General features: G+C 40.5%; 1 protein-coding gene across 1 annotated transcript; it reads right to left on the reverse strand.

The window, feature by feature from the left end:
- Window positions 1-1,341: 1,341 nt before the first annotated feature.
- On the reverse strand, window positions 1,342-6,518 carry sost (sclerostin). The gene is made up of 2 exons (XM_031744490.2): window positions 6,027-6,518; window positions 1,342-3,415 (listed from the first exon to the last, which is right to left on the reverse strand). The coding sequence occupies exons 1-2, from the start codon at window positions 6,277-6,279 to the stop codon at window positions 3,006-3,008; spliced, it is 663 nt and encodes a 220-aa protein (XP_031600350.1). The 5' UTR covers window positions 6,280-6,518; the 3' UTR covers window positions 1,342-3,005.
- Window positions 6,519-13,096: the final 6,578 nt, after the last annotated feature.

Genomic DNA, 13,096 nt, shown 5'->3' on the forward strand with positions numbered 1-13,096 from the left:
ATGTGTGCAGCGGTCTTTGCAGCTTACACCTCAATGTCAGATGTTAGATTCAACAGGTTTTTTTTTTAACTGCTACTCTGAAAAAAATTTGAGACCAACTCAGGACAACTAAATGTGAAGAAAAACAGCAGCTATTAAAGGTTCGGGACACCAGCGGTTTGGTTTTTGTGGTTCGGTTGAGGACATTAAAACAAACATATCCTCGTTAGCAATCGCAGCAAGTTGATGTATGATGCTAATCAAAATTTGCTTATGTAGGCTCTCTTGTCACAGCTGCACAGTAACACGTGGGCAGTTTTTGGAGTCTGGGAATATTTGAAGACTATGATTCCACGCCCTTGATTTGAGTCACTGCCAATATAAATTACTTAGTGCCCAGTGCCAGCTTCAATAATGCTAACCTCTGTAAACAGATTCTGTATATGATTGTGTAGGATATTTAGGCTAGTTTTAACATTTTTGACACTGGGAGGTTTCTGGTGTTTAGTCCAAGTGGAGTAGTATGTGCTGAAATGCATCAGATGACTGTCAGCTATGGTCTTATGAAGATTTTGCTTTCCATGCTAATCTGTATTAAAAAATAATAATAATGAGGAGACAGAAAAAAAGCCTCTGACTACACAGGAAAACCGGTTATTATCCTTTAAATATGCAGACTATTTGTGAGGTTCCCAGTTTGCAGCTGTTCAGCAAGCAGTATTAATGTGAGACATGTTTGATACATTATTTTCAACATAAAAAAGGACTAGATGTTACCAATTGTCTTGGGATTTTATACAGAAATATCAGAAATCCAATCAAAAGACTCTAAAATGTTCACTGTTACTGTTTGTTTCTTTCTAAGTACCCAAGTTACCTAAATCTATATTCTGGAAAATGAAAAAAGAGCTTCTTTGGGGGGAAAATTAACTTTAGGTGAGGGCTTGGGTTTTTTTTCCAAGACTTGGGAAGGCCACTGCAGGGCTCAAGGCTATCCTAGACCTTTTTCTGTGTGTCAGTTTACAGTCTTTACTATCCTGTTTAATACAGGCTAAAATCACATAATAGCTTATTGTAGCATTTGTTAACAGAGTGTTAAAGGGTGGGTTTAGGGTACTTATTGGATATGACAGTTAAAGAGTTTTTATAGAGATTGCTTAACTGGTATTAAAATGCTTAAGATTAATGAATTGAGTGCCTTTGAATACGCGCTCAAAGATATCCAAGGAACCTGCTGTGCTCAAGTACCAGCCTTCACTTTTGCAAAGGGAGTTGACAAATGCATTCATATCTGCTTGCAAACTCTTTGTAATAGCCTGCAAGTCATTTATTATATACTACTCATGAATGAGAGGAAGCTGACACGTTGCCAGTTAACACCTTCGAAGACAAATGATACCAAAAAAGCCGTTTCTTTCAAATATATCTGGCTTTACTTTATTCATGTACTGTACAGTTTTTCACTTCCAAAGTCTTTATTATACTATATGACAATAATGGCTATCATTTACTACAAAAGGTTGCATAAATAATTTAAATGTGGAAATAAAAAATAAATATGCAGTTCATTCTTTTTTTTTTTTTATAACAGTCCTTCGTTGTGTCTGTAGAAAACGGCCTTCCCTGCTTCTCTGTAACACCTTGTCATGTGAGGGCAGAAGACCACACAGGTATGATATGTACAATCGCGCTACGCATCGCAGCTCTCGGCTAACATAACAAGCCCCTTCCAGTTGCTCTTTCAAACATACAGTTGGAAAAAGAAGCAAACATAGTCAGTATAGACTGGACAACCAAATCAGAAAGCAGTTTGAGCAGAGCTGACAATATGTGGAAACACTGTGAATATTCTTCATGAGTTCAGGAGGAAGGAGCTCGCGCTGTCGGCAGTGACAGACTGGGTTCCTCTTCCTTGCCAGATTTAATCATAAAAACCCAATTATTGTTTTCATTGTGTTATTTTTATTCCTATCTTTCCTGTCTGAGCTATTTACAGATTGAGAGCGGAGAGGAGGTGTCTTGCAACCAGCAGGCTAACACGGCAGATGGATTTTGGCTCGCTCACTGCTCTGTTTGGCCCGTTGCAAAAGAATTCCAGTGTGGGTGTGCTGGAGAGCGCTTTGCCTCTAGGTAACAACATAACCACGCACATTTTCTGATGCCTCCTACACACCATGTGCACTTTTTTGTGTGCGATTCCAGCAAACAGGAACCGGCTATGACGACAGGAAGAGGCTTTTTTTATGACTCAAATCCCAGCACAGGAATGGGCTCATTTAGTGATTAAGAGGAGTCACAGGAAGGCCCGGTGCCCTTGTGGTGTTAGTGCTGCTTTCTCCTCTACTTCTCTGTCTCTTTGCGTGTACTTATGGGGAAAGCGCTACCGTAACTGACAGGGCTGGTCGGGGCTTCAGCAGCGTGGAGAGTGCTGTAGGTCTGTCCTGATGAGTGAGGCCTTTAGCAGGCTGTCAAAGAACCGCCTGGACCGCAGTATAGACCAGGGCCTCTCAAAACCTGTCAACATCCCTCCATCAGAGACCCCAGAGCTGCCGCCTTCTCCTCTCCACACACAGCTGAAAGGAGATGGATTACAACCACTCTGGAGCAAAGATACACCTTTTTTCAGCTTTTAACAGAGCTGCACCGAGCGTAGGTCTGCATCTGCTGGATGTTTGTACAGATGGGTCTGAAACCTCGGGAGGGGTTCTTATTTTTCATAAAGAAAAGCTGTTGGAGTGGAAGTCTGAGCTGTTGGGGTTATCAAACACCATTCATCTTCATGGCAAGCCCTGGCACTGACTCATTTTGTCATGCAAAAAAGCCAAGTTCACAAATATGCTGACAGGTGGCTGAACAATATACAGACTGATGACTTAAATCAGTCCAGCATTTTAGCTTATGGATTTGCAGTCTTTGAAATTGTATCTCCTCCCTATTTGAAGGAGATATGTTGGTTGATGTGTTGTGTAACGTGTGCGTGAGTATGAGTATATCTGGTCTCTGTCCCGGGATGCCAAGGGGGAGGATCAATATGAGTTCCCCGTCAAAGGCGTGTTGTTCTTGCTCCGATCTTGAGGCAAACGACTGTGCTTCTTGCTGCGTTGCGTCTTCGGGACCTCCTTGGCCACCGACTGGTTGTGATGCGGCCTGAAGCGCTTGCACTTGCAGGAGGTGACCACGCGGATTTTGTACGTCCGAGTGTTGCCGTTGGGACACTGCAGCTGGACCCTGCGTGTCCGGGAGTGCGCCGGGATGCAGCGGTAGTCTGAGGCGCTGCTTCTCCACCACTTGCCACGGAGGATGGAGTTCGGCATGAGGTGCGCGGGCAGGCACTGACCTGAGCACACCAGCTCTCGGATAGGCTTGGCACTGCGGCAAGAGCCGTCGGTGATGTAACGGGTCGAACGCAGCTCCCTGCAGCTCACCTCCGAGGCACCTGGGTTGAAGAGAGGAGATAACCGTTAACACTCATGGATCGAGTCCAGAACAAACACTCTGGAGAGCCACACAGTGCTGCGGACTTTCTGCAGGGCGACTGCAGCTGTGTCTTATTTCAGTGTGTGATCATTTGCCTCGGTCTGTTTATGCCAACGTGACTTCACGTGTTGCGTTATTTATGTGAAAAACAAACAACGTAAGGCAAATAAAGTCTGAACCGGAGGCAGCGTTTCATTTCAGCTCCGACACGTTACGAGACACAAAAGAGCAGCTGAAAAATCCACTTTTCTAAATTCAGCCTAATACAGTAATTTGTACTTTTAAGTGGAGGCTTAAGCCAATGAGATCAGAGTTTCTGAATTTGATTTATGGTCTGATCATTAGCTGACAACTGGGCCTGACGAAGAAATCCAGCTGGCAGCAATCAGCTGATAGCAAATCCAGACCAGAGGGCCATTAAACAGCTCAATCAAACCAAACGGAGGTTTGGTCTGGAAGGAAAAAGCTGGCATTCACCGTTGGCCCTCAGGAAATGTATGTGGTGATGGAAGAGTAAATAGCTGTCTGGTTATTTTAAGGCAGCGCTACAACTGTACACTTCTGAATAAACTGGACATCTGCCAGGCTGATTCGAGACAGCACACTCAGGCTGTAATCCTATATTTCAGCTGCAGCTTTTTAACAGCCGTACGCATGAGTTATTGTCCTGTGTTTTTTTTCTTTTTCTTTTTTCTTACAAGCTGCATGTTTAAAAAAAAAAAAAAAAGAAATCGAGGAGGCAAAAGAACTGTTGGTTAAGAAATGATACACTCGGAGAAGGATCTGTTTTCCTCTGTGGCTTTCTTTGCAAAAAGGGCTGAACAAAGGATTTATGTGAGGTGACTTCCTTTTTTTTTCCCCCTCCTCACGAGAACATGATCTAGTGTTATTCTGCGGCTGCTGGTGAAGGCGACCGCAGAAGTATACAACGCCTACAGCGTACACCGGGTGGCGGTTTGCACCAGTTACCGCCATATGCCAAGACAGGTTGTCTTATTTATGAAGCACCAGGATGTGTTTTAATCCAGCCTAACATTTTCAATTCTCCACCCTAGTTTTAAAATTACTAATGAGCCTCAAATTTTCATGATTACACACTAGACTACTGTAGAGTTGCGTGAGCTGTTCCTTTCCCTCAGCTGTGGGAGACAAGCCTCTGGGGAAGACTGGAGGGAGGCCAGGCAGTGGTCACAGCCTCTTTTGTGACCCCACAGGGGGAAGGATAACTTGAAAATTAAGATATAGGTGAAGAAAATAATCCAGGAGAGTTCTGCCTTCATAAACTGCACATTCACTGTAAAAGCAAGAGATGCATTTTCCATCCCTGCTAATAATGAATAAATTCCTGTTAAATGAGATCTTCTGGAGCTGTTGCTTGGCGTGTGATTTTTTTTTCTTTTTCTACCCTTTAAGACAACAAAATCAGTCACACTAACTCTCCTCGACTTACTACTCACTTCTTGTCAGCTGTTGCTCTTCTAATCTAATCAATCATCTCCTCTGATCTCCAAATCAAGGGGCCATAATTTAACAAAAATGTTGCACCACCCATCTCGAATCCATGAGACCAAGCATGAGATTATCCTGCATGCGCTACTTAATCAGAACACACAACCGTTACCGGCCACAGGTGGGAATCATTGTCAAAGGCAGTGTTGCATTTAAAAAGCAATTTCTAAAACCCCCCCAAAGACATCTCCCCAAAGAGCAAACTGTGGGCTTTTTTCTGTTTGGGAGACATGTTGTTGCAATCAAATAGTTATGGTGGAAGTAGAGCTTGACTAATAGTATGAAGAGAGAAGGAAACAACCTGGAAGACAATGTGAAAAAGCCCCGATGTCTCACTGACTGCTGTGTGTAGGGGAAGAAACCACAGGAATGTGCGTCTGAGCCGCTCTCATCACCCTCACCTCTGGATTAAACCAGACCTTTTACACTCTTCTTAATCAGGAAATTGATGTGATAATGAAGCAGGATGTAGAGGCAGGGTGTTTTAGGGCAATTTTTAAAAAGCCACATTAATTTGGAGAGCCTACATTTTCCACATACACTGAATATTTTTGACACAAGATTTTAAATTTTATTTTATTTTTAAGCCAAAAAAAAGTTGAATTAAAGTTTAAAATTCTTAAATGTGGAAAATATAATGAGAAATAAACTTTCCTAATTTATGTCACATTTTTGTGTATTAAGTAAAGGTTGGGTGTACAGCGCAGTTGGGTCCACTTTTATTCTTTATAAACGTGCACTAATTGAAAATGGGGACCTAAAATCAAATAAATAAACATTTATGCTCCTTCCTGCTTGTTCTCATACAAGCTGGGAATAGGTTTTATGCGATAAAACCCGAAAGTTTTCTAAATTTAAGCCTTTTAATGAGTTTTTATAAAGCTCTGACGGATGGTTAATTTTACGCACAAGAGCCTCCAATTAAGAGGTCAAATTAAATCACTCCAGCATTTAAACTTTAAGCATTGCGTCGACTTACTTATTGATCTTTACCTTCTCATTTTATTTAACTTGTAAAATTAAATATTTAACATTTGTTCTGTCATCTTTATGATACTTACTGTAGGAAACTGTGTTTGCCGCCCGTCCGCCGTTTTTTGCCCTGTTATTCATAGCGTTGCTGTTGTTGTTGTTATTGTTGCTGTTGGACGGCTGTAGTATTGCCTCCAGCGGCGTCCGCGTATTTTCTCTGCGTTCTGGTAAAATCTCCGTGCCATCATTTTTTAAAACCTTCCATCCCTTCACAGCGGTGCAGCATCCCTGGAGCAGCAGGAAAGCCGAACTGGAGACGAGGAGGGCCACAGACACCTGCATGCTTGTCGGTCAGCAGGAATAAATCACACAAGGAGATTTAAAAAAAAAAAAAAATAGTTAAAATAAAACACACACACACACACACACACATACACACACATACACAAGAGATGTCCTTCTGAACAGGCTGGTCACTTGCACTCTCAAAGCAAGAGGCGAATGCGGTATTTAAGCGCTGCGCAAGTTTTCGTCAGGGCTGACAATTAGGCGCTTACACAAAGTGGGAGGGATTGAACCTGGCCGAGAGATTCATTGAGAAAGGAGGAGGGGAGAGGTTTGGATGAATGCGCAGAGAGAGGAGAGAGCAGGAGAGGAGTAACAGAGAGAGGAGAGAGAAGAAGGAAAGTAATAGAAAACTGAGAAGATCAAGGAAGAAGAGACCGCAGTGAAGGAAAATACAGATATGAGCAGGAGTGCTTCCATTATTTATTTACTTATTTTTAAAATAGTTAATCAGAATATTTGATCAGAAATAAAAAAAAAAGAGTGTAGAGGATATTAGGGAAGATTTCCAGGCTTGTGTGCAGCCTTATGCCTTCATAGAGTACATATGTTCTATATGAAAAGTGTCTGCACAAGTGCCTGAAAATCATTTTGTCAAGTATTTAGACCATTTACTGAAGTAAAAGCCATAATCTTACTGAAATGGTACAAACGGCTAATGTGTATTGTTTGGCCATATAGAGCAACAGTGTGGTGATATTTCCATCTACATGAAATAAAAGTAACATTTTCTTCTTCTTTTGATCTTTAAATGCTTCAAAGTTCTCATTATGTTATTCAGTCATAATAATTGATTCATTAATGTACATGTCATTTTAATCACCTTTACATACAATATAATAAGTAACCAGGCCGATGTCTGCATTGGTCAGTTAAATGCTTGAGTAAAATTCTGAAGTTATGCTCTACCACCAGTGTTGGGAAGGTTACTTTTAAAATGTATTCCACTACAGAATACTGAATACATGCCCCAAAATGTATTCTGTAACGTATTCCGTTACGTTACTCAATGAGAGTAACGTATTCTGAATACTTTGGAATACTTAATATATTATCATGCTGTTTACAACTACATGAATGTCCTATTGCTGTGATTTATTACTGTTACTGAAGGTCCGCGGCTCCGAAACATAGTAAAGGGACCTCTGGCTAATACGTCGGGTTCGTGTCGGGCTGGTAGCCGAAAACTAGCTTTACTTTGTTGTCTGGGTCAACTTTGCTTGCGGGAGACAGAGAGAGGCGTTGAAAGGCTTCTCCAACGGAACTTATTTTTTCCGGAGGAAAACACGAACACAGTGTACAGTTGAGTCTTAATAGCTTACTTACAGCTGGGCTCGTCAGGCACTCTTCTTGGCTGCAGTGGTTATTATTATATTTACATGCTTCCAGCTCCCGTTTTTGCTCCGTGACAGCTCGGACTTTTCCTTTCTCTCCCTCCCTCGCTCACAGGCACATAACGGGTATGGTAGTCCATTCTCCCTGCAGCACAGACTACACTGCCCATCAGGCTACATGCTTTAGAGCTATGCCTGTAGCATTCTGCCTTTTAGCTTAGCACAACAACAACAACAAAAAGCGCTCTCACCCAGGAAACACGCAGAGAGAGAGCGCGTCACCCTGTAACCATGGCAACCGTAACGCTGCCGCCTGGAACAACAGAAGGTAGCTGTCAAACAAACCCAAACAATCCTGACCCGCGACAATATGAAACAGGGAAGTACCGCCGTGTATTCCATTTATTTCAACAAAGTAACTGTATTCTGAATACCACCTTTTTAAACGGTAACTGTAACGGAATACAGTTACTCATATTTTGTATTCTGAATACGTAACGGCGGTACATGTATTCCGTTATTCCCCAACACTGTCTACCACTTATCCATGTTCTTATCCACTGGTGTTGGGAATTATAAGCCTAATAATTCTGGGCTGGTGCCACCCTGTGCCATTGCTCTAAACACACCCTTGGGTGTGAGATGAGACTGAAAAAGGAGAAGAGAGGGAAAGGTCAGAGGAGAGTGGAGGAAATGGGAGTAAAAAGAGTTAAGATAAGGGGGATGAAAGCCAAAGGAAAGGGTTGAAAGGACAGAGAAATAAAAAAAGAGATACTGGAGAGGAGCTTACTTATGTCAGAGAGTGTTGAGTGAGGCAGCTCATCTGCACATCGCTCTGTGCCGCTGTTGTTGTTACTGGATTTAAGTGCACCGGTGCATCTTCTCCTCCCCCTTCTTTAACAACTTCCGCAGCATTACGTGTCTCAGAAAGCATTTTTTTTTTCAAGGGGGTTTATTTTGGACTTCATCGCAGGGTGCAACTTGTTCCATTGCTGCAGCAAACATGCGCCACACGCACTCCTCCCGAGACACGTTTTTACCCTGTCTTTGACTCAAGGCTGTACACATATTAATCATTTGATCCTTCACATTAATTACCCATCATTACACATCTCAGCAGAGACACTTAATATAACGAGATGTGAAAATCTAAAAAAGTATGAGCACAGCAACATGTGTTCTGAACACAATTTAAATGTTTGCCATGACAATCCAATATTTCATATCCACATATCTGTTTTAAATAAAATGTTATAGACTGTGAGTTCTTGGCACCCCTCATATCCCAGTGATTTGATAAGTGCTGACAGATGGAGGCTCTTCCATTCAAACACTGCCCTCTTGAGGGAGACTACACAAGTTTTGCATGACACTGTCCGGCTCTACTGATGGGTACAGGCATGCAGATCTTTGGTTTTTATCTCTTAAACTCTAAAGTGGTTCTCTTGGTCAGTATCGCATCGCTCTAACCGCTCATTGAGGCACCGATGTGCTTCCATAATCATACACACCCTCCTCATGGTCTTTCTAGTTTTATACAAGCCTCAAATGAGGGTTTGAAGCTTTGGCCAACTGGCCCATCCATCACAATTTAAAGTGGTGAACATAATGGGGATAAGGTTAAATTAAATTTATTGTTAAGGAGTTTTAAATAACATCAGCCAGTCAAAAACATTTTCTTCTGAAGAGAAAGTAACAACAGAGCTTTTCATCATTTCTAAAAGCCTCGTATAGGGGCCACTCTTCTTGAGTGTCAAATCCAATTATCTTTAAAATTTGTATTTTCAGTCCAGCCTTTAGGAGCTTAACAGTCCTTTCATGTGTAAACGTACCTGCATCAACTGTAGGTATGTAATAGTGTTGTTTTACAGCTGCTACTAGATTTGATGGAATTTTTTTTTAAAAAGTCAAATGTTGGTTTAGTGAGAACAAGTTTTTTTTCTTGGGGCTAAACTAAATCTGCATTAAAAGTAAAGTAAAAAAACACAACACAGCAAAAACACTTAGCAGAAATGAAGATAAGAACATGGAACTTTCAAACAACAAGAGAAAACAGTCTTTAAATGAGCTAATAAGCCCTGAAAATTAAATGTAGTTAAAAAGACTTAAAAAGCACCTGGATCTGTAACTCTGTTGTTCACAATAGTGAAGCTGCTCCTTAAGCAATACTCACGTCAGAGCTGAAAAACAGTTTTTACTTTCAAAAAAAGTACATAAAGACAAATTTTGATACTTTCTGTGCAACTGCAGTACAGCTTCGAACATCATGACACATTGCTGTAAAACCACAAAACAGTTTTTACAGTAATTTAGCATTTTTTTGTGTGTGTACGGATAAATACTGTAATTGTTGACCGCCTGCTCATATGAGCTCAGCAGAACGACTCAAGTCATTCAACTCATTAATGTAGAAGTGTTGTTATGCCTGTTTTAGGTATGTCGAGTTTAGATTATGATCGTTGTGGATGTGTGGTTTGTGTGGTCTTAGCTAACAAAGGGCCATCAACACAAAGACTCCTGAAGCAATTCATCATGTCCAGACGGTGTTGTTCTAAAAGTCGGCTGTTCGAATGTTCTGTAACGCATTATTCACATGACTGTTTGATGTGATGATGGGAAATTGCACAAAAGCTGATGTCAATAAATAGTTTAAGAAGCAAAAGAAACTTGTTCAACAGCCATGATCTTACATTTTTATCTTTTTCATCAGACAATATGATAAATTTACCACATATTTGCACCAATTAACCTCAACTGTTTTGCTTACTCATAGTGCATTTCATATAGATGCATATTTGCCAGTAAAAACACAGTTATGCACTGGCTATCTCATGTGTTTGCATGGTTTCTGTTATAATTTATGATATTCATAACATGTAGGAGTTTATTCTATAAAACCCTTTTAGACTGAATGTATTTTCAGTGCATTTAAATAATATATATTTTATATTTTGGCATGTAAATGCCCCAAAATATCAAGTGACCCAAAGATAAATTCAGAATAAAATATGCTGGGATCATTTTTATGATTGTTGAAATAAATTAAAATGTACAAAAATCAAAAGCTGTTGAGATGCCTACATTTTCTGTAATTTTGCCAAAATCTGTAAGTAGAGGAAAATATTTATGGCATAACCATAAACATTGATATAAAGTGATAGTGACACATTTAAAACATAAAGAGCAACACTGCAGTGGTGTTTCTGGCCATTTCCAATTTTTACTTATATTTTCATCTTCATTGTTAAAATGCGGCACTATATTTAGCAGCCGTTTGGTGCTATCAGAGACTAAAATTCACACCTTAAAAGGGGGAAAAAAATTGTTCTTCATTTTTAAAATGTAATTTATTAAAAACATGGTTTACTTCTTAAGTGCAAACTTGTAAGAATTTGTCGGATGAATAAAAATGAGTTTGCCACACTTGGGCTAAACAGTGTTTTTATCCATGCATCCATTTTTTTTCCTGCTTATTTAATTCAGGTTCACGGTGGGACTTGAGCGTATCCCAGCTGTCATAGGGCGAGAGGTCAGGTAAATGCTCTAGTCTGTTGTACAGAGGGGCAAACAACCATTCACATTCCAGCCTAATGTTTATGTCTTTGGACTGTGGGAGGAAGTTGGAGCACCTGAAGAGAATCTACGCAGGCGCAGGGAGAACATGAACACTTGCTTGGACGGAGCTAAGCACTGCGCCGCCATGCCGCCAAGGTGAAATGTGTAATATAAGAGTCTTCTAATGGCTACAACGGATAGAGTATAAAACTTTAGTGCACTGAAGTTTGCATCAAATTCAAAGTGTTCACTTTTTTCCAAAAATTGCAGATTGGCAGCAACGTGAAATCTGATGAACAAGAGTATTGTGAAAGATGCTAACAGGGGAGTTTGGCAGACCTATGCCAAAAATCAAAGAATCTGAACCAGAGGGTGATCTTTTGCAACGGTATCCATTGGTAATATAATATAATTACAGGTAAGAACTCTGTATTGGAGTACATTATGTTTAGCCCCAGCAACGACGCTGTTTCTTTTGTAACATTTATGAATTTTGACATCGAGCATGATTCTCATTTTATAATCCAAGGGGTTCTAAAGTAGACCGAGCAGACAGCCTTGTCTTCCTATTGTGTGTAACCCTCCAGCTCTGAGGCTGTGCCAGATTTTTTTTTTTTCTAGGGAGGGATTGATGGTCCCACTGTCTACACTAAGCCAGCTCTGATTACAGACTTCTCGCCGACATTGCGACGGATGTCAGTCACAGTCTCAATTTAGACCTCTCTGGGTTTCTTTATAGAGCCCTTGGGCCCCAGCACAGTGTTTTCTATCACGATAACAGTACAATGAGGCCCAAATAACAATCAGATGCTCACCAGATTGCAAGAAAGCCTCCAGCAATGCAGAGCATGGTGGAGCGTAATTTTTATGGAAATCAAGAAAAACTGTGTTTTTAGTTCATAAACAAACTGTTGCAGCTCCTTGTGCCCAGTGTTTGGTAATGTGATTCACAGTGCATGCTTCTTAACTGCTTTCTCACCAAGTTTAGAAGGAAATTTGTCCTTTCCGCAACACAATTACAGGCCAGTGATAGCAAAGAAGGGCTGTGTCACCTGTTTGCAACCCTCACTGAGGGTTTGACTGAGGGAATTATTCATCATGTGTCCACAACAATTATGCAAAGTAGGTCAAAGTTTGGCTGCTTGGCTTCTCTCATCTGCAACCTAAAAGATATTACACTCGGGTCTTTGTGGGCATGTAGAGGTTTCAAGGATTCAAGGAGCTTTACTGTCATTTGCATCACATGTTTACATGAGGTGGAACGAAATAACGTACACACAGTCCCAGAAATCAAGAAAAACAGTGTTTCTTTTTTTCTGATGAAAATGCTGGTAAAGTATCAACTTTGTCCCAGCAATTTATTAAAAAGTCAAATTCACCATAATCACTTTGTCATTATGACTGCATTATATTATCCCAATGATCTGCAGCCACTCATTTGGAAAAGAAAAGAGGTTTTCATACCTTGAGACTAAGTAAGGATTGATATTCAGCGTTGTTTTGGTGCAGACTAAAACACATCTTTTATATACACTCACTAGCCACTTTGTTAGGTACATCTCTTTAAAAACAGTTCATCAGTCAATCAAATAGCAGCAACTTAGTGCTTTTGGGCATGTACACATCATCAAGACGAATTGCTGGAGTTCAAACTGAGCATCAGAATGGGGGAGTAAGGTGATTTAATTGACTTTAAATTTTCAGTTTAATTCACTTTTACTTATATACCACCGATTCACAACAGATGCCTCAAAGTGTTTTATATAGGGTAGAGATCCTACAGTATTACAAATAAACCACAAAGAGGGGAAAGAGAAGAGAGCAAGGAGAGAAAGGACAAAAGACTAGAGTTTAACAATGACTAATGATTAAATGCAGTAGTGAAATATAAACACAAAGAGAGTGAGACGCAAGTGAAGAAGAAA

The sequence above is a fragment of the Oreochromis aureus genome, linkage group 8, assembly GCF_013358895.1.
Source record: "Oreochromis aureus strain Israel breed Guangdong linkage group 8, ZZ_aureus, whole genome shotgun sequence".
NCBI classification, from domain to species: domain Eukaryota; kingdom Metazoa; phylum Chordata; class Actinopteri; order Cichliformes; family Cichlidae; genus Oreochromis; species Oreochromis aureus.